Here is a 22,041-nt window from a genome sequence, read left to right on the forward strand (position 1 = left end):
ATTTCTCTAAAGCTGAAGAACAAAGAAATGTTTCTGAGGTGACTGCTGCAGTAAAGTGAGTGTACTTTGCAATAATGCTACTAATAATGCTGTTTTAAACGGTGGCATTGAAACCTTGTATATAGGAAAGTCTAATAGTTTTGCTTATGCAAATGTCACGTATACCTTGTATCACCTCTTGTCTTCTTTGTCTTCTTTGTTGTGCCCTTCCAGTTTTATACCTCCTGAAACAATGAGATTTCTGCAGTCCTGACCTGTGTCAGTAACCTGCCACTTGGGGCTGGTGCATGTGTAAGAAAAAGCAAAATAGGAAATTCCAACGACCAGACAAGTAATGGAAAAGAATTTATTGGCTGCAGTGAGGTATATGCTGAGAAACATAAGACCAGGAGAAAAGCTGAGAGATTATTCACTTTAAATTATAGTTAATTTGCAGAGCAATAAATGAATCACAGATGGAGATTCATGCCCCAGTGAGATGTGCATAATACATATATTACCAGCTCAGCCAGTCATTTTCATTGAATAGCTTTTCTTTGGCATTTTGATGACTAAAAGCTCTTTAAATTTACAATATCAGCTCTACTTAACTCTGTAGGGCACCTTTGATCATTGGGCTGCACACCATGGGAGGAGAGAGCTCACAATAGGATCCCTGTTTTACACACAGGGAGACCAACATACAGCACATAGGTGCACAGAAGGGTTGTCGCAGCTCAGGCTGCCGAGAAAGCCAGGAGTCAGCAGAGCTTTCTGCTTCATGCTTGGTGGTGGATCTCATTGATGGTGGAGGCCACCACCTGCCCATTCACACTGTCATGGACAATTGCTTTGATCTTTCGTTTGGTCAGCCCAGCATGTTCTGAAAGAAGAAGAGAGCTGAATTAGACAAGAAGCAATGCTGAGAGAGGCTGATGCAGGGAAAGCTTCATTTACAGTCATTTACCAGCTACCTCCTCAACTGATTTATCTTTACGTGTTGCCCTTTAGGTCAATACTTATTACTGCTCTTTGGGAAATGTACTGCCAGAAAGTCACCCCGAGTCTTGTCCAGGTCAGGGCAAATGAATAACACAGCTCCATCCCAGCCAATGCAAATCTAACTTCAGAGCAGATTCTCCTACATGTCTGTAGGTCATGCTCATGCTGGAATGTGACTTTCCAGCCATGCAGATTTACTGTTTGCTCTCAAGCCCTAACACAGTTTTAGTCACTAAATGGAGTGTCTCTGTGCCTCCTCCTATGCCATGAAAGCTTTAGTCCTGAGTCTGAGCTTTGCACATGTGTTTGGGTAGCAGAGGTCAGTCTGAAGGTACTCCATGAGTGGGCAGCCCCAGCAGAATGTGCTCTGAGGTGCAGCCCTTCACAGGATCATGGGAGTTATTTTCTGATACGGCCTGCATGCACAATAACTGGTCTGAAAACCTTTCACAGCTCAGTCATGGAAGGGTAACATTATTCTGAGTAGAATATGATTGAAATAACAATAATGGAGAGTCTATGGAGAACAAAATAGGGGGCTTTCACCTTTAGCTCTTGCGTCACATTTTCTTGCGATCCTGTGAAGATAATGAAACAGAGAAAAATTAATGATTATGCTGATTTCCAAAAGTTTTCCATCCCCTTCTGCTCCCTGATTCTAAGGAGACCTCCCACCACCGGGAAAAGAGAAACATAATGCTTTCACACCACGAGAATTTTTCTTCTTGGGGCAGTCTCAGCTACTGATACTCTGACCTGAAGCCAGTCCTATGGACACTGGCTGTTGTTCTGCTGTGGGCAGCTGCCCTGTTCTGCCTGTGTTAGGAGTTCCTCAACCTGACCCCCCTTTGGTTTCTGACAGATAACCCTGTTATCGGTGCTGTGCAGCTGCCTCTCTGAGACTGTCAGCTCTGAAGGCTGCTAAGCTTCCTTGTTCTGATTTTGGGTAAAGAAGACAATACTCTGTATACAAGGTGAGAGAATAAGCAGTAGAGGCTCCAGGATTGCTGCAAGCAGAGGCTTCAGTCAGGGCAGGGGTGGGGAGGGCAGCCAGCATCAGTGTCGGAATGTGCTCTGCCCATTTGTGTGCTTGTGACCAGCCAAAAAAAAAATTGAAACTTGTCTTCAGGCTTCTTTTTGATCTAGAATTTGTTTGAAATACAGGAAATGGCTCTGAATTTTACTGAACTTGGCATTTTCTCCTTTGCTGAGGCAGGCATGCTGTGGGAATGTAGGGTTGTTTTTTTCGTTAATGAAAAGTGATATTAATTTAGGTCATCCCAATCCCGTGGATACAGGTTTCTCTGTATACCAAGTGGTTCAGGCTTTTTATTATGATCCATCCCATTAAAATACCAACCCTTGATGTAGGCTGGAACTCACAAGCTTTGATTAAGCATAAACAAACAAACAAATAAATAACCCGAATATGAGAACTCTCTTCTCATCTGTTCCAGTCCCGGCGGCTCTGCCTTACCCGTCAGCATTCCCTTCCAGCAGCAGGCGGTAGGTGGAAATTTCCTTCTCCAGGCGGGTTTTGATCCCAAGAAGAACCTTGTATTGGTTATTTTGCTGCTTAATGTCATGACGAACCTGGCTTAGGTCTTCCTCACATTTGGAGATGATCTGCTGCATGTTTTGAAGTGCAACAGTGTAGTAATTCCGAGTGTCAGCCAAGGTATCTTCCAGCATGTGTTTCTGACGGAGCAGATAATACCAATACCATGATTAGTGTTTATGTGGTAGTCACAAGGCAGAAATGCCAGCAAATTTGGTCTCTAGCTGGAAGATTGCAAAATTAAGACTGTGGTAATTTAAACACTCAGACATTTGCATGACTATTCCTGTGAAGACAGCAGGATCATAAGGCTGTGTCGTGTGTGCATAATGAGAGGCAAAACCTGAGTGATTTACCCCTGCGTGGTTCTGCTCATAGGCTGCGCCCCTGGAACTGGTGACTCTTTGTCTGTCTTCATTTACTGCCCAGAATTACTCTGAAGTCTCCAAGCCATGAGTATGTGAGCTTGAACCACACGAGCTGAGTAACACTTTTGAAGATTTCCCACCATTTTTCACAGTTCATATATATCATGTATTATAATAAGGGTTATAAATATGAATTTTTACTACTATCTGACTTCTAGGCCATTTTTTCTTTCTAGAGCATGGAGTCAGCTATCCCATGATAGTATCTCTTTATTTTGTTCTAAGGCGAGACATAAAGTTTCCCCTTCTTGTCGATGGTCTCAAATCTATTTTACATATTCTGGTAAAGTGAAGTGTGGTCCAAATTTCACAGCAATTTCACTGATACTTTAATAAGTACAGTGAAGTTGTGCTGCTCTGTGGGTTTAAATGAAGCATTGGTTCACGGCTTGTTTCTGAGAATATATGAGGTAACCAGCCAGAGATGTCTGCAGTTGATACCTTACTCATCTGTGCCTGCAGCTCGATATCCAGGGACTGTAACGTACGTGTGAGATCCTTGATCTCGGTCTCATTGCGCTGTATCTGCTCTGGGTTCGGGGTTGCTGCCAGAGACATCGCTGTGCTCTAGGGAGCAAAGGCAAGAGAAAAGCTTTCTGAGTTTGGTCAGTCACATACAGCAACATCTGCGACAGGAGCAGGAAACAGCCATTACCTGTTCCTTGTACCAACTGTCCAGGCTTTGACGATTCTTTTCAATGATGGCTTCATAATCTTCTCTTATTTCTGCTAGAATCTTGGCTAAGTCTTCAGGAGGTGCTGCGTTTACTTTTACATTGACTTTGAAGTCTTGTGATGAGCGATTTGCTTCCATGTTCTATTCATATATTAGCAGAGGAAACAAGCAAACTTGTTTATGAAGGTGGAAAGTTTTCATCCCTGTCTTGTCTCCTTCAGTTCCGCCCTCTCACAGTATCTCAAGTGCTTTTTCATTATGGTAGGTTAATTGTTATCTATATTCAGTTAACGCTTTTTGGAGAATTGATATATGAATAACACTGTGACGTGACTTAAACCAGTGACTTACATCTGGTCCTTTGGCAAAACTGTGCCAGAGAGCTCAATAAAAACCATGTGAGAAGATCTCTTCATAGGATATTTCTGGCAGATACATGCTTGCTGAAGGACTGCCATTTTTTATTTATTTAACTCTTAGGAACCCAAAACCTTTGATGAAAATCTAACAGTAATTTCATCTTTCTTCCCCTGTATGTTAATATTTATGGAACTGTAAGTTTACAGGAGAGCAATGTAAAAGTTCTGTGTAATTGTTAAAGGAATAATTGGATTAAAGCATATAATTACTGTGTAAACAACATAATTACAGGACAAGTCAAGCAGGTCTGGGAACATTCCTGTTGCTGTAGCACAATCGTATGTGCTAGGTACCATTTTCACAAGCACCCAGGCAAAGCAGCATTTCAGGGTATGACATCACGGCCTCCAAAATGCAGACCAAGACATCACAGCCTCCAAAATGCAGATCAACTGGCCGGACCGATATCTCTGGTGCTTGCCCTGCTTCCAAGAACTCTTTTATTCCAGCTGTTCAGTAGTATCGCTGGCTGTAAGGATATAAGGATGCTACAGCCAAAGGCAGCTTCACCTGCTGCTGTGTAACCCTCATGTTTCGACTATCCATTCTAATAGTCCACAGATCCCGAGTAGGATGTTTGGTTCTGCCTTAGGTAATAACTGAAAACAACGTCCGATCAAGCAAAATGAAAACAGTGTCAAGCAGTGGTATTGTATATGTGAGAATAACAGGGCCCACGGGGCTATAGCTCCAGGAGGATGCAGAGCGGTGTGTTTTTGGATAATTAATAATATTATCTAATGACTGTGGTCAGGGTTTTGCAAGAGTAAATCCTTTGACTTGATTTCAGCAACCATTCCTATTGGAATGAAGGTCTGTTTAGCCAGGTCAGCTGGCCGATGTGAACTCGAGAGGTCCCTTCCAACCTCAGCCCCTCCTCTGTGCTCTGTGATTGTGTGGAATGATATATCCAGAGTGGAGGAAAAAGTCTGTGATGAGTAAAACTCACCAACAAGCAGTAATAATTCCTACTTACTTGCAATCTGTGTGTATTTGTATCTAAGTATTTCTGAGGACATTTCTGTCAAAGACATAAGATATTATTAGCTAAGTATGACAGGTGGATAGGTGACTAGAAAAGAGTGGGAGAAAATACAGCAATGTTATCCTCTCTGAAATCCCAGGTTAGTGGATAGAGTAGCACACAAAGTTTGTGCCTCGTCTGACTGTCATCGCCCTGTGTAGAAACACGGTTTGGTTCTGAATCATCAATCCCATTTATAGACTGTGGATCTTCCTCAAAGTTAATTACATGGTAGCAAAGATTTATGTGATAGGGTTTTACCAAGTGGAACTTTTCCTACCTCCTCATGGCCTTTCCTCCTGAGGATGTGCTCTTCTCTCAAGCCCTCGATTTCCATTTCCAGGTCTGTTGTAATAATGGTCAGGCCATCGAGCTCCTTCCGCAGGTTCTCCACATCGAGCTGCACTCCCTGCCTGCGCGACTTCTCTGCTTCATACCTTTGGGAGGGAAAAGAAGTCAGCTTGCTTGAGTCTTCTGTGTAGGGAACTAGAGAGAACAAAGCACCCAAGGAAACACATTCTATTTCTAAAATAGTTCTTTGAATACTCTTGTATAGTCTTAATAATCAGATGGGTTTCATTACTGGGCTTCTTTCTTCCTCACAATTCCTCCTGTACCATAGGAAATAATTGCTCTTTCTTTCATTTTGCTTTTTGCATTTTAACATTCACTGTGAAAGCTTTGAGAGCATGCTTCTCAAAAGTTTGCCAGTGAAGATGTGATAACAGCATCAACAATCAATGCTTGCTATAGTTTTTCCAAACTGGTCACTTTTCAGTCCTTCAAAAAACAGGGATAATGTAATGGGAGCCAGCTCTTAACATCCCTCTCTAACCTCTTGCAGTTTGCCACTTGTAGTGAGGTGGTCAGAAAGACGCCACCATGTCTTCCCTTGGGTACGTGAAGCACTTTTGCTCCTCAGAATCTCCCCCTTTACTTCATTTTTGTGGGCTCTGGTAGGTTGTCTACATTCAATCCCTCGGACTCATTTTGCAAGTTTCCTTTTGTGTCACTACTGAATGATAGTGGAAGAAGGGCCAGGCCAGGTAGAGCTGCAGTGCTCAGAGGCTTTAGGTTTGCTACAATATCACCAAAACCTGGCAGATTATTTAATAGCTCCTCATCATCTGTTGAAAATAAGACAAATCTTCATGACCTCTGAGACGTCTGACTGAGGAGACTTGGAAGCAGAAGTTACTGCAGGACAGGTATTGCCTGCGGAGCTGGACGGAAGAGGTGATGCATACAGGAAATGGATTGGGACTGGACAGGGGAAGCGCAGTGCAGGCAAGGGTTAATTTGTATTCCCAGGTGACAGTTTTAAGTGCCTTTTGTCACAAGTATCAAGTGTCTGCTGTAAAACCTGCTCTTCAGGACCTGAATTAAGTATCATAAACAGGGTGACTCAAGACTGTTCAGCAATCGTTTGTGGGTTTTGCATCCTTTTTATCCTTTCTGGATTCTTTTCCTGTTCTACATTGGTTTTATTTGCCCAGTATCACCAGAAAACCTCTGTAAAATCAGTTTCATATTGGATTATCTAGAAAAAGCCATATTTTGCTTAACCCTCTTTCCAACTTGATCAGGAAACCAAAGAAGAGCTTACTTGAGCCTGAAGTCTTCAGATGCCATGTTGGCGTTATCAATTTGTAAAAGGATACTGGCATTGGTGATCTTGCTATCCTCAATCTGGAAAACAGAGAATCCAACAGGAGAGTCAGCGTTGCCCCATGGTGCTGATGAATAATCTGTGCTGGGTTAGACTCCCTGCTGCTTGTAGGAAGCATCTAAATAGTAGAATTCCCATGTTACACAGTATACATGAATTAAAGCAGCTTAGTTTCCTGATTCACGTAGATGTTTCTGCAGTTTTTGTCTATAGTCTTACTTCCCTCTATGTCTTATTTTTCTGGGTATGAAGCAGGATGAGTCCTCTTATTCCTGGCTAGATAGAGGGTATGAATAATGTTACACAAACTTCACAGGATATTGTAGAATAACAATCACTGTCTTCCTCTCTTTTTTGTGAACTGATTTTGTTTCTGATTAGCATAGCTGGAAGAGCAGCCTTGGTCATCTTGAGGGCAAATTTCAGTGAGAATCATTAAGTTGTGTCTGAATATAATCTAAATGCTGTAATGAATCCCATGCTAATCAGTAAGCCTGTTCAGGGACCCCTTGCTGCAGTGGTGGTGGGGTGCAGTGGTGCAACAAGAATGGCAGGAGCCCTCCAGTCTACCATGTGCCTTAGTCTGGAGTTGCATGATTGTCATTTTGAGAATAACGCTAGCATGTAGTTGTCATGGTCCATCCAACTATTCACCTATTCCTGTTATTCACTGTATTGAATCCTCCAGCAGTGCGGAGGGATTGATTCAGGTTTCTGATTTTGCTTTGGAATGTTGATAATTGCCCTAAAAGTTGCAGGAGAGAGTGCATGGCATCATTCACTTAGTGTACTCTGCAGGCACTGAAAAGGCTTGTAGGCCCTGTTAACACAAATAGCTTTGAACTATAGGTCTCAATGCAAACCCCTCAGTATTCCAGTCAAAATCTCTGACAGAATTCTAGGAGGAACTGATACATAATTAGTAGGATCCGATAACTGAGGGATGTTGTGTCCTTTTCTAGCACAGAGGAAGGAGAAGCAGGGTTGCAGTTTCAAGAGCTGCCTTTGCTCAGCACTGACATAGCAACCCAAGGTGTGCTATGGCTGTGCAGAAATCATTAGCCATTTAGAGAGCTCTCAGCACCTTGGAGGAAGACTTCCCACACCTAAATGAATCACAGAGAAATGAGGAAATGACAAAATTGTCCTGAAGTGTCAAAAGTTTACGTCTCGCTGTAAAGAAGAAGGTGCCTGTGGAATGTTTTCACTAATCTGTTAACAGACTGCACATTCTTGAGGAGTTAGCAGCACACCTCGAATCCTGCCCTGGGACATGATCAAGGCCAGCTGAAGAAGTGTAACAATCCCCTTCGTGTGTTGCTGCCTGGAATTTGTTGTCAGAGAAGAGGCAATTCTTGAATCCATCACTAGAAAATGGTGTATTTTACCATGGAAGGTAACAAGGCATTGAGGAAACAACATGTGAGTTCTTCCACTTTGTGCCATTTCGTAATCGAAAAGCAACAAAGCAACAGTTACAGAAATGCTTTATGAGTCTGCTATCAAAGCAGTTGTCAGTGTCCTGTCACTTGCTGGATGACACCCATTGCTATCCCAGCAACAGCACATTTCACACGTGGCTGTTGAGCTGGTTAGAATTACACAGAATTCTTCACCACATCCCTCATGAATATGGGTGCATCACTAATATCAACCCCCAAACTTACAGCTAACCTGATTAAGAACTCACACGTTATTATACGTGAAATACACTCAAATTCCTTCTCAAACAGGGTTTTATCAAGAAGCCTTCCTGCACTGACTTCTTGTGTCCTTTATCCAGCAGCACTGAGCCTCGCTCCTTGAGTGTTCTGTAAATCAGTTTGCTGCTTTAGTGGTATCAATCTTTGAATGAGACCTGTGAAGAACTGCTGCTGTTTTACTGTGTATCAGGGTTTAAATGGAGGCAGGCTGGAGTCAGGCAATTTGTTGCTCCATCTGACCCATTTGTCCAGAGTTCAGGCATCCAGGGCAGAGTGTGGACCAAAATGCAGGACGCAGATGATTATGTGCCTCCAAGTTTTGGTCAGCCAGTATATCATAGATGTTCTGGGTTATCGGATGCAGGAACCTAAATTCTGTCTCAATTTCATTTTATGTCCTCCATTAGTTTCACCTTCTTAATTAATGCTTGCTTTAATTATGGTTAATAATGAGATGCTGTATTTTCACTCATTTTATTGGCTGTCATGTACTAATTGCAATAATTTATAGAGAAAGTAAAAATTCTGGGTTAAACCCCTGAGCTGTCGCCTGTAAATAACCCTTCACTAGCTCTTCCCAGCATGGGCACCGCAGCCGGGACAGCCTCGGCTCTCACAGGTGCCTAGAGCCAGCAACAGCTCTTTAAGTGGTGAGGGTTAAAATTAAGTGGTTTGGGTACAGCCTGTTCAAAAGTGAGGCTTTACCCCAGTCAGCACTATTCAGTCGTACTGTCTGTCTTCCTGAGTCTTATGAACGCCAGATCAATGTGAACACATTTATATTCTCGATGAACAAGTTTTTATCTCTGGATCAATTAAAAAAAACCCTGCTCAAGTGCTAGGGCTGGAGACAGATGACCTTTCCTTATCCTTAAAACAGCACTAGGTGATGACAATTCTGGCTCTCCTTCCACATTGTCTGTGGTCGGAGTGCCTCATCTTCTGCCTGGAGGCAACACATTTAACGCCGAGCAGGGAGTTTGATTAAGTCCCCAGCCTTAGTCCCCAAAGCTGCGGGATAATGCCATCTCCAAACCCTCTTGAAAAACATTCCTTAGGGTCTTGAGAATGCCAGGTAACCATGTTAGAAAAAGTAGAGCGAAAACCAAAGCACCGTGTTTGGAGTAGCTTTGGGTTTTGCCCCGTATGGCTGTGTAAAGTTAATGACACTGATTAGTCACACAGATGGTTCCAGCGCTAAGTATGTTCATTAGGAATCCTGATTAATACTATGCTTGAATTTGAGGACACGTGAGTTTGGGAGATTGAAAGAGTTACTGTTGCACGTTAATATTAACGACTGGCAGGAACCAGAAATTCTCCTTTTAATTATAGTGAAAACATCCACAAGGAATTTGTCACTGCTATTTTCTTAATTACAATGAAGTATTTTTCCATCTGATTACATAAGCTCATTGGACCCAAAACTCCTGTAGTTTCATTGTCTGCCACCACAGGAATCAAAGAACCAAAATGCAACAGTAAGTCTAAAGAGAGCACGCATGAAAGAAGGCAGGCTCCTCAGCTTGCCTGCTTTGTAAGTTGCTTGAATACATGTGCAGTCAAAAATACCAGCTTCTGCCAGATGTAGTTACTCCAACCACAGTTTCATGTACAGAGATGAACACTTGGCAGCATACTAACCCCTTTATGCTACAGCTCTTGCAGAACCCCCCTTTGCCATCTGCAGCCTTTCTTTCCTTCATAGTACCCCACTCTCCTTTTTTGGAGCCCAAAGAATGTTCATGCCCAGGTCCTGTACCCACTTGCATTAGTATTTCTAGCACTGAAAAGGTTTTATTTAACTTTCTTTAAAGGAAAGCCATCAGCATAAATAAGCACCCAGATTTCTTAAAAAAGCATAGAATGACACAGTTACTTGCAGCTGTGACTTACCTGTCTTTGCATGTCAGTGACGTTTTGCTCGTACTGGTTGAAGTCATGCCTCTTGCCGTGAGACTTTGTCTTGTGCCACTCTAGGATGCAGCTTTCCAGCTGAGCATTAGCTGCCTCTAAGGAACGGACCTTGTCCAGATAGGCAGCCAAACGGTCATTCAGGTTTTGCATAGTCTGTTTCTCATTCCCACCCAGGAAGATGCTTTCCCCATGGTGCTCGCCGAAGCCTCCCCAAGGTGCCCCTCCGCCAGCAGCCAGCCAGAGGGGTCTGGCGGAGGAGAAGGAGGTTTGTGTGCTGCTGGCACCACCACCTGCACTTGACGGTCTGAAAGCAGTTCCTGGCTGGGCCAAACCACACCCTGAACTACCCCTGAGGGACCCAGAAGAAAATTGGAAAGGGCCTTGGCTGGTGCTCATGTTAGCTCTGGTGTGAATCTAACCCAATGTTTGACTGACTGCCGCTGAGCAGCTTCTTAGCCTTCCCTAAGCAGCTTTATGCCTTTTCCTGTGGGAGTTTCCCTTCGATGAATGACTACAGCAACAAGATTGTGTCATCATGAAACGTGCTTCCTCTTGGTCAATTCTGAAGCATTTATGAGGCTGCACACACTGTTGTTATTTGGAATCTCAGCCACATACCGGGCTGCTTTCCTTTTGGTTGTTTTGGTTTTGTTTTTTTCTTTCTCTTTTCATATGATAATGGTGAGGTGTGGCTCCAATCAGGAGGTGTGGAACAGGATCAGCTCTGCCTCAGACTTTTCTCTGGCCCTGCAGTTAATATGTTATGTTTTTCTGTGTATGAGGTGCAGAGGATCGGCCATTCCAGACTACATAGAGAGGATGGGGCTCTCAAGACACTGTCTGTCTGTTGTATTTCTCTAGTACTACAACAGTTTGTGAATCCCGAAGCACATCCCATTAGGCTGTTGTTAACCTACTGCACAGCTGCAGCCTGTGAGCGGCTTTAAGGAGGTTGTCCAACATTTGCCATTTGCAGTCCAAAGTGAGTAATGCTCAGCTAGTCCCTTCAGCGGTCCATCCCTGGTGAAATACAGGAGAATTAGGTCTTAACAGTCTTTCCTAATGATTTTTTTTTTTAATGATTTGAAGTGCCGTTGTATTTCCATAGTCTTTTTGGAGCACACTAATGCAGGTATATGCTGTTACCAGTGTCAATACTATGTTTAACTATAGAAAATATTTAGAATATGAGATTGTAACAACACTAAAAGAATTCAAGTGATTATTTAAAGCTGCCAGCCTGAAATATTGACCTGGCAATCAGCAGGAAAAGCCTTTCTCAGAAGTTTCAGTGACTTTTGTCACACTTTATCAGAGCGGGCAGGTCTGGCTTTGGCAAAGGTTTTGTGACTCCTCGTGATGCTCAGGAGATGGTGACTGAGTTATGTGGTTTATCCTCCTTGGAGGGAGAGGAGGGAGGAAGCAGATGTGGGCAGAGGTGGGAAGCTGGCTGGACGTGGGCTCTCAGCACCAGACATGGTGCCGAGTTGGAGGCTCAGCTCTGTGCCAAGCTTACCCAGCACTGTTACTCATTTGACTGGGTTGGAGGGACCGTGCAGACCAGAACTGCACCATCCTGGAAGAAACCTGAAGGAATCGTTATTTCCTCTGTTTGTTTCACTTGAGGTTTTTCAGTAATACAGGACTGCTGCACCTCATCCCTCTCGGGATGCTTCCTGGTCCCCATCCTGGGAATGAGCAGGTCCTGAGCTCCTCCTTGTGGCTCTCCCCAGCTCTGCTCCTCACCTCTTGGTTTTCTTTTTACCAGTTACATTTCCATTGAGTACAGATTCATTCTTTCTCCTCATGCACTTCATTGTACAGAAATGCCAACACTTTTAACTGTGTGGGGAAATGGATCACTGAAGATAGGCGTTTGCAGTAAGTCCGAGGTTTGGCTATCACAGAATGTCCTGATAACAGCTACTGTTCATAGCGACAGTTCGGTGTCAGCCCTGCAGCTGAAGAGGTAGCAGAGCTTGAATCACCAACCAGAAAACTAAGGCCTAAGCTGAAACCTAAAGAAATTCTAATGGAAGCAATGCTATCCTGATGGTATTAGCTCATTCACACTAAATTTTCTAGCCTAGCAGTTCAGCCAGCTAATGTTCTATGAAATACGACGTTGAAATATAACTACGTATATGTGTAAATAATACTACGTGAACGAAAATGAATCCTTTGTTTCATGTGGAATTACTCAGTGGGATTCACAGCTTGCCTGGCAGTGAGGCTGACTGTGTGGCACAGAGCAGCCTCTCTCTTACTCCACGGTAGTTTCATGGAATACGGAGCCATCATGAAAACCAGAATTGGGGTGTTTTGCTGGCAAGTCGTGCCCTGGCACAGAGGATGTGTTTCATCTGAAGCTCAACCCTTTCAAACTGGAAAAGTTGCCGCACAGTTTTCATCAACGCTTGCTGAGGATCCATGGAAAAGACCAAAAAACCACGGTACGGCATGAAAGCGACGGTGAGTGAAGAGGTAACCCGCTGTCAGCAGATGGCACCATTGGATGGGGACTTACAGCGTGCGCTGGCTGGGAGCTGGCCTGGGCTGGCGGGACCGGGACTGCCTGGTCCCCAGTGGCTTTGTTTGGGATTCCTACTTGTTTTACTGAATTGGAACGTGAAAAACGAACTGAGCTGAATTTATAGGCTGCCGTTTAAGTATAGGACACCTACGTTGTACAAGTGAAGATCCAGCGACCATCACTGGGTGATTCGACTCCCCCATCAGCAACACAGTGGATCACGGCCTCGGGCCATAGGGTCTCTCTCTTGCTGTTTGAATGATACAGATAATAGTCACCTCGTTTCTGGATCAGGAAAAATACCGTTTGTACTGTTTGGTTTGCCTTTTCTGGTAGATTGTGGTGTTGCTTTGCTCCTTTCCATTCTTTCCTGTGGGAATACCAGCAGTGGCACACCAAAGGCCCTGCAGCCTCCTTTAGGGCTCAGCTGTGAGGCTGAGGCCAGCAGCCTTGAAGGTTTTGTTTTAAATGTCAGAAAATTGAAGACAGAAAAATGGTGGCTCTGAGAGGTTGGAAGGGAAACAAAATAGATAATTCTAGAAATGATGCTAGAAACAGATATGATAGAAATGATTCTAGAAATAGGTAATTCTAGAAATGATACTATATTTGCAGATACTGTGATGTGCATTGAAATATGCAGTGATGAGGCTAATGACACATTTTCCAAAAAGGTTCTATTAGCAAAATACAGCATTTTTGTGAATGTTTTATAAGGTTCTGAAGTCTTTACAAGCGGGGCTCTGCCATGACTGCAGTGCAGCCTTGAAGACTACCTGCTGCTGGCAAAGGCAGTGGCCTGGAACAGCCACAGCAGTGGCAGAGGCCGGTGAGACTGTTCCTCATGTAGGGAAACCAAAACAGTCACAGCAGACTCTGGCTGAACAGTTCCATTTCCTCTGGACCTTGCCTGGTGCTTCCTCAAGCACTGAAGGAATTTGCCTTTTGGTTGAAGGAAGTGCAGGAGCGTAAATACATACATGGAACAACATCGATGGTGCATTTTATTTGTGCATGAACTGTAGTGACGTTGTGTATCTGGAATTCAGGGCCAAAGAGCCCAAGGACTGTTTGCATTATCTTCTCAGGTATTTACTGGCACTAGCTTCAGGTTCCTGGGGGAATCTAATGGCACTTTATATGTGTTTGTTCATTATCATCTTTATAATTCTTGTTAAAGTTGTTCTTGCTGTTGTTATGCATTGAGCATCTCTTGTGGGTGACAGGAAGCCCCGTATTAAGGTGGGTGTATGGTTGTGTGCATGGTAGGGTCATTCTGACCTCAGGAAAAACAACATAGGCTGGATATACTTGCACGAGCAGAACAGCAACTTTATTATGTAGGTTCTTTTATAAGGAAACCATATAGCTACAGACAGAAAACAAGCTTGTCATCTCTCAGCACGGAGTCACACAAGCAGGTAAAGAGGAGAGCAAATTTAAGGCCAGCTATCAAGCTGGTGCACATTCTTGGATTACATTCTTGTGATATGGCAGCAGTACAAGGGCATGATTTCTCTCAGCATTAGCCAGCATGCAGGCTGCGCTGCTTATATATGGTGCCATATGCAAGAGAGGATGCAGTGTTTCTTTCCTAGTATCTTTTGTCACGAGAAGAAGTATGTTTTCCATCATCTTCCACACTGATGCGAACTCTGCTACTGCTTGCAGATGCTGTTGTGGGAGAAAAACAAAGCCAGTTAGGGAAAAGGCCAGTGTAGTGCTAACAGTGAGGAGCTGCATGATGGGGGGGGTGTTGTTTCTCACAAGATCTTTTTCACATTCTAAAGAGGGAACTGCCTTTCCATCTTAACCCAGTAAATCCTAAGAGTGCACATCACAAATCAGATTTGAATGTATCTTGTATGGTGTGTGAATCAAAGGAATTTAGGAATCTTTGGGAGATTTTAGTAGTTTAGAATCCCGTGAGGAAACCATGCAGTCATTTTGGTAAGCTACTGGTTTCAAAAGTACACATAAGCTAAGATAAAGTATTGCATTTTTGTCTGGAAATGATAAGGAATGTGGTCATTGCAGACAGAGTGGAGTCTGTGTTAGTAAGAAGAAACCCTGAGTTTATTTAACCATTTCAGCCCCTCTTTAAATCAAAATTCTGCTTACCATCCTTAGGGTTCACTCCTGACATCCTGTAGGAAAGAAGAAATATTTGATTAGTGACCATCGCTGACCCTGCCCACTGAAACCCTTCATCCACCAAGGAAGTGCCACGGGTGCCCAGCCCTGATCTCACACTGCTTCCTTCAATGGCTTGCGCCTCAGGTGTGTCCTTCCTAGTACCATTGTTAAGGAGGTTTCTGCTCTGAAGGGCACTCCCAGGTACTCAGTAGGACATAGGAACAGCAGTCAGACCAGTTCTTGGTTCTGACAGGGCTCTCTATGCTCCTCTTCTCAAAATGTCATAATCTAGAAACAGTGTAAGGAGCTGATGCCTCTTCAGAAATCAAAAGGAATTCCATGTATAGAGCAGATATGAGAAATGGTCACTAAAATGTAGCTTTGAGTAAAGTAACTGTAGTCTGTGCCAATTTATTTTCTACCTGGGAGTGCTGGTGTATGAGGATGAGTATTTTCACCTCTGTGCACAAGTGTAGAACACCAAAAGCTAAAGAAATACTGAGAACAGGTTTTTATGAGTTATGTCAGGCTAAAGACTATAATTCCAGTGCAACAAGAGTATCATGTAAGACACACATAAGGTGCCTGGTGCCTTCTTTCGTTCATTGTAGTCAAAATAGTTGCATTTATATTTCTAAACCATCAGCACAATTGATCTGGAGATTCAGCTTGAGTTGCAGCAGCACCTGGAACATTGCTGGGCGTCTGCTTTGCCAGAACTCCAAAGGCTGCATATGAAGTGAGTGCAATTCAGTGATCTGGAGTCAACCTGGCAACCACAACTTACTGCTTTACGATGTGTCAGGTTATTAACCTTATCTAATCAGCGCAGGGGCTGTGTATTGTTACGTACTGAGAGTCCTGGCCCTCCAGCAGCTGGCGGTAGGTGGCGATTTCCTGCTCCAGGCGGCTTTTGATGTCCATGAGCATCCTGTACTCCTGGTTCTGACGCTCCATGTCGCACCGCAGTTCACTCAGTTGCTCCTCAACGCTGGTGATGAGGGCCTGAATCTGGGCCAGCTGGGCGCAGTATCGGCCTTCTGTATCTCGCAGGCTGGCTTCCAGTCCAGCTTTCTGAAGTGGAATCGTGTCAGAACAGGTTAAAACGCAGGTTTGTCCTGCAGAGGGGGAATCTGAGGAGAGGCAAAGGAAGGAGGGAGGGGAGAGTGTGCTAGCTGTGACTTGGGGTGTGCTTGGCACCGCTCCATACCATGCTGAGCTGCGACTGGAGCTCAATCTCCAAGCTTTGGACTGTGCGTCTCAGTTCTGTGATCTCCGATTTGCTGGACTGTATCTGCTGTGTATGGGTGGCTACCTCACGGTTCAGCTCATCAGTCTGAAAGTTAAAAACAACCGTAAAATCACATGCGTGTTGTATAAAAAGGTTTTCAGGTATTTTGAGAAAGGGGGAGCCCATCCCATCTGCTGGCCCAGCAAGAACGAGGCAATGCATTAGTTTGCTGTTTTCCTGGTGTAACTATACCTGAGTGAAGAACCAGGCCTCAGCATCTTTACGGTTCTTCTCAGCCAGAGCTTCGTACTGCTCCCTCATCTCAGAGAGAATTCTGGTCAGGTCAATGCCAGGAGCCGCATCCATTTCCACGTTGACTGTTCCACTGAGCTGGCTTGAATACTCTTTCATTTCCTGCATGGGCAGAGGACATGAAAACATCAGGCTCCCTCTGCCATCAGCAATCCACCCAGTGGCTGCAGGATCGTTATCAAGTATCGATGGAACACACATAATAACCTTTATCGAATTTTACCTCGTGCTTTTCTGCTCTCTGTGCACTGACACACAACACATGTGCATGTAACTTGTGTGTAACTTGCATGGATATTTCTTTTACTCAGCTTAACTCTGTCAGTAACATGTCATGTGCTTATGAATTTCACAATGAAACCAATAGGTCTGAGCAGTTTGGAATCAGAGAAATGCTTCCCAGGACACACTTTGGATTTTTTAATGTTAGTTTTCTTCTTACGAAGCTGCAGTGCTGCCTCGGGTTTTTTGCTTGGATTTTCCCCTTCCCCCCCTGAGAATCATGAATTCCAAAGGGAGGTAATTTCCTCTCTGCACTTGTGGGGACTCACCTCCTCGTGGTTCTTCTTGAGGTAGGCCAGCTCCTCCTTCAGTGTCTCGATCTGCATCTCCAGGTCGGCTCTGGATAGGGTCAGCTCATCCAGGACCCTGCGCAGGCCGTTGATGTCAGACTCCACGTTCTGGCGCAGGAACAGCTCGTTCTCATACCTGTGGTTTACAAAGGAAACAAGCACTGAAATATGTAAGGGTTTGTGTTCAGTAGAGCTATCAGACTATGAGATTGTATCGTGAGTGTAGGAGTGGGTTCTAAATGAAAATTCTAAATTTCGGACTCTTTGTGAGAGAACTACTGCAACCCAGCAGTGAGCTCTTCATGCCACTCTCTTCCTTTTAAGTGAAAATCCCAACCTGTTCCTATCTTCTTTCCCCCTGGGATTTAGGCTAGTAAAAATAGGAGCATCACTAGAAAACTAAGGCATGAGCTAGAATGTATTATGTACACAGCTTAGTGAGCTGGATAGTGTGTTCTCTCAGGTGTACATTGCAAATTGATCCTTCAGCATGTGGATTCTGTTTGCCAGGGGTTTTCATCAGAAGCTATCAAGGAAAAACACCTATCAGAAAACTGTTTTGGGAGAGAAAGAAGAGAGAAGCCACATGTGCTTCACGTAAGCTTACTTCAGTCTGAAGTCATCTGCAGCCAGCCTGGCATTGTCGATCTCCAGAATGACTCTGGAATTGTCAACAGTAGCTGCAAGGATCTGCAATGAAAGAAACATGGAGAAAGGTTCCTGTGAATAACACCTTTGAGTGACCCAGATTACAGATGTGATGAGGAAAGACCTTTGTACACCCCATCTTACCTGCAGCGAGAATTATTTTGTCAGCCTTTGAGGCCTACCTGTCACAGGCTTTGCTATTTGATTGCTGAGTAAGTCTGTTGATAATTCTAAACACATTTGGCACGTTTTGCTAACTTCTAGTGCAGTCATTTTAATTTCGACACACAGCACATTTTCAGTACAAAAGATTTGGTTTTTAAATTGAGAAAATGCTACTCTTTTCTGCTAGAATGTTCATAACCACAAAATACCTGGGTGGAGAATTCAATATATATATTGGGATTATTTTAGCTTATTTTAAAGAAGTGGAATATGCAGTTCCACAATTGTAATGCATCTCAGAACTCCCCTGCAGATGAATGTGGTACCTTGTCTCGGAGATCCTCAATTATCTTGTAGTAGTTGCTGTAGTCCCGGGCTGGGCTGCTGGGAGCTTGCTTCTGGTACCAGTCTCGGATTTTAACTTCGAGATCTGAATTTGCCTCTTCCAGTGCTCGCACCTTCTCCAGGTACGAGGCCAGGCGGTCATTCAGGTTCTGCATAGTTATCTTTTCATTGCCAGAGAGAAGGCCATCTCCACCACCAAAGCCACCACCAACTTCAAAACCTCCACCAAAGCCAGATCCTCCGCCAAAGCAAGAACCTCCACCAAAGCCAGCTCCTCCACCAAAGCCAGCCCCTCCACCAAAGCCAGCCCCTCCACCAAAGCCAGCCCCTCCACCAAAGCCACAGACTGCACCACCACCAAAGCCACTGTAGCCTCCTCCACTGCCTAAACCAGAATACAAGCCCCCACCGTATGCACCTCCTGCGGAGGAGACACACCTAGCTGAAGAGATGGAGACACCCCTGCCACCAGACCCTCCATGTATGCTCGGAGCACGGCAGGCTCCTCCTGCTCGGACTGAGGAAAGGCGAGAGCTACCACCACCCCCAAAGCCACCACCATAGGTAGAAGAAGAGCTCTGCATGAAGGAAGTAGCCATGGCTGCAGCACAAGGCGGCAGTAGGGTCAGGTGTGCGGCTTGCTGTGGAAGAGGAAGGTGTCGTGCCTTCAGTGCCCTGGTGCTTCTTTTATACCCTCAAGATAGGGTGTTGGGAGACAAACCCAACCTGCAGCCCTCCTTCCAAAATTTCTCCTCCCTAGAGGTGAGGCCAATTATGATGCCATTCCTCACAGCAGAGCCGGGGCTGGGGCTGGGGTTCTTTTCTTAATTAAACAAAAGGGATGATTCAGATGAGTGTTTTTTCTTCAGGCTATAGTTCTGAAACTTGGAGTTTACTTCTCTGACATTTAGGAATGGAAAAACAAAGTGAGTTCTGCCACACCTACTTACCCAGTCACAGCCATCATGGGGGCTATTTTAAGAAAGTCAGCTTTTTCTACAAACAAATTTGAAGTCAAATCCTCCTTTCATTGCAAAACGCTCAATCATCAGTTCTTGGCACCATTATTTCTTCTTTTCCATCCACATTTTTCCCATTAAAAATTTGGCATTGAATCTCGTATGTTCTTATTCCTGTTCTTTGCTTGGAACTAATACTTAGAGTTTGGAGTCTGAATTTTTAGTACAAAAGCACATCATCATAGCATTGCATGAGGAGCAGTTAGCAGCCCTCAATGAACAAGGAAGAGCTAATGCTTGTGAAAGGGTCCAGAAGGGTAATACAAGACTGAAGTAATTAAATTAAAAGAAGAAACGTGGGAGGACTGAGTTCCTGCTTTTGGGAAATGAAAACAAATTGGGTTGAAGATGGAACTTCAGATGGCAATAAAGGTGTTTAATGCCAGGATGTGCTAGGAAATGAAGTAAGTCTTGAAAGGAAGGCGTGAGAAGTCCGACACACCAGTGTGTTCCCCACCGGGTCGCTTGCTAGTGAGGTTCACAGGCAGTAACTCAATCCAACACTGCCGAATGAGGGGAAAACAGACTCGGGAGATTTTGAAGGGGTATGAACTGCCCAATTGCCCTGTGTGTGTTGTGATGTGTGTGTGCAGAGCACGGCAGTGGTGGGCAGTGTTGAGAAAGAGCTTGTTCTCTTTGTACAACCAGGTGACCTGCAGGTGAAAGCCACAAGCTACAGCTGCAGAATTAGGGGTTTGGGGAGACAAGAAATCCATGCTGAGGGGCAGGGTGGTTTGGGAAAGCTGGGATGAAGTAAAGGAGGGAGGAACCGTCTCTGGGCTCCAGTTTGGAACCACCAAAATTAATTAAAACACGACTGCATGAGGATCTGTACATTTGCTAGCCACAGAATAAGGAGAGTGTTGGTTTTAGCACAGTTTGTACTGGTCTGTATCAACAGAGAGTGAGCTCAGAATTCAGGATGGAATGACTGCAGAGAGACTGAGGCTGTTTCTGATGACTGGAATAAACTGAAGGGATTCTGCAGTGGAGTTGTGACTGAAATTCAGCCTCAGGGGAACGTGCAGCCTTTTAGCTGGGAGAGGATTTGGATTTGGGAGAAAAGAAACATGGAAAATCCAGCTGCGATACGCAGGTGCCCAGCGCGTTCAGAGCATGTCCCCCCTTCCTCAGCCCGCTGGGAGAGGTGGGATGTTCCAGTGGTGAAACACATCTCAGACTGATCCTGGAGCTCTGCCACAGCAGTTTGCTTTGGCTGTGGGGCAGATGAATGGTTCTGCGGTGCTTGCCAACTCTGTGTGTCTCCAGGAGTTGGTATCTGAGGAGACACGTTCAGACAAACTCCTAAAGATAAAAAAAGGCTCTTTAGGACCCCTGTGATGTGACTGTGCCGAGGTCTGGGGACCCCCGCGCTGCTCGATACTGGCTGATCCCACCAGGAGCAGCATCAAATTCCATTGAAAAAAACAAGCCAGCAAAATCCCTTCTGGAAAACCCTGTAAACTTGCACAGGAAACTTCGGGGCTTTTTCACCCAGTCTTCTCTCACTCAGCCCTTCTAACTTCCCTGGAAGCTTGTGGTGAAGCACACGTAGCCGCTTTTCAAAGAGCCCTGGGCACTATCCTAGATCCTTATCAGATGAACACTTACAAAACCCAAGGAGCAGATAGAAAGCTGTTTTTTTTCCTGTGGAATATTTACTGTTGGCAAAACTTAATCAAGCAGCCAACACAGGTTATGTCCTATAGCATAACCCAGGGATCCGGGGCTTTTCCCATGTCGTGTAAATCAGCACTCAGCTCCTTCAGCGTCCCCCATGATCAAGAGCTATTTCCAGCTTATGCCTTTATTCTGTTCTCCCTCTCCTCACTCTTCTCCCGTGCCCTCATCCTGGTTCCAGCCCTTTCCCCCAGTGCTCGGCAATGAGGAGCCCCTCAGTTTGTGAGAGCTTTCCTGGAAGCCATCCCCAGACATGTCTGTGCTGCCCAAACTCCTTCAGTGCTTCTGTGACGGGATTAGGGGAGCTGACACACTTGAGCCTCTCCTTTCAGGAGGACAGAGAGTTCCATTCAAGAAGCAGCTTGTTTATCATCCCGGTCTCTGCTGATAAAACTATCACTCAGGTGTTACATACCTTTAGCAAACACCTTCTTTGTTTTGCTGAACCAAACTCTAAAATTAGGGTCTCAGAGTGACTTTAAATTAAACATTTCACCAGAAATCCTTCATTACCCTACAATTATGGGACAAAATCAATGAAAATATAAAATGAGGCTATAAAACCAAGAATTCGAGCCTTTTCAAGGTTCTTCCAAGTCTCGGAAGTCCCCAGTTTCTTTGGCATGGTTTATGAATTCATTCAGTTCTCGGCACTTTTAAACTCTGAAACACTTTTGAACTGTTAACATTTTAAACATCTTTTTTTTCTAAACACACATTTAATGCAATCTTTGAAAAGAAAACTTTTTTGGTCAAAATACAGATTTGAAAAGTGAATTTACAACTTATCGTTTGCACTCTGGGTGTTCGTGTAAGGTTTTCCCATTTGCAGCTGGATGACACAGGAAATCTGCACCATCATCTCCCGCTCTGCCTGGGTTTGTCCCCACAACTTGCTCTCAGGGAATGGGATTTGTTATGTTTAAAAACCAGACCTGGACTTGTTTGTTCTTTCATCTGGGAGGGATTCCAGGTCTGACCGTTGTAGGGAATCAATTTATAGGGAATAAACTTGGTATGAAGC

The 22,041-nt window shown here is 44.4% G+C and overlaps 2 protein-coding genes across 2 annotated transcripts; both read right to left on the minus strand.

Moving 5' to 3' along the window:
- Positions 1-332: 332 nt before the first annotated feature.
- On the minus strand, positions 333-10,845 carry LOC130597485 (keratin, type I cytoskeletal 23-like). The gene is made up of 8 exons (XM_057406048.1): positions 10,356-10,845; positions 6,694-6,776; positions 5,368-5,524; positions 3,623-3,784; positions 3,409-3,534; positions 2,459-2,679; positions 1,528-1,559; positions 333-862 (listed from the first exon to the last, which is right to left on the minus strand). The coding sequence occupies exons 1-8, from the start codon at positions 10,770-10,772 to the stop codon at positions 759-761; spliced, it is 1,302 nt and encodes a 433-aa protein (XP_057262031.1). The 5' UTR covers positions 10,773-10,845; the 3' UTR covers positions 333-758.
- A 3,372-nt stretch (positions 10,846-14,217) lies between these two features.
- Positions 14,218-19,369, minus strand: LOC130597484 (keratin, type I cytoskeletal 15-like). The gene is made up of 8 exons (XM_057406047.1): positions 18,300-19,369; positions 17,768-17,850; positions 17,140-17,296; positions 16,529-16,690; positions 16,256-16,381; positions 15,899-16,119; positions 15,031-15,056; positions 14,218-14,583 (listed from the first exon to the last, which is right to left on the minus strand). The coding sequence occupies exons 1-8, from the start codon at positions 18,915-18,917 to the stop codon at positions 14,504-14,506; spliced, it is 1,473 nt and encodes a 490-aa protein (XP_057262030.1). The 5' UTR covers positions 18,918-19,369; the 3' UTR covers positions 14,218-14,503.
- Between the last annotated feature and the right edge of the window lie 2,672 nt (positions 19,370-22,041).

Source organism: Pezoporus wallicus, unplaced genomic scaffold (genome assembly GCF_028554395.1).
Source record: "Pezoporus wallicus isolate ANWC-B61680 ecotype Strahan unplaced genomic scaffold, APGP_CSIRO_Pwel_v1 contig_14525, whole genome shotgun sequence".
In the NCBI taxonomy this organism is placed as follows: domain Eukaryota; kingdom Metazoa; phylum Chordata; class Aves; order Psittaciformes; family Psittacidae; genus Pezoporus; species Pezoporus wallicus.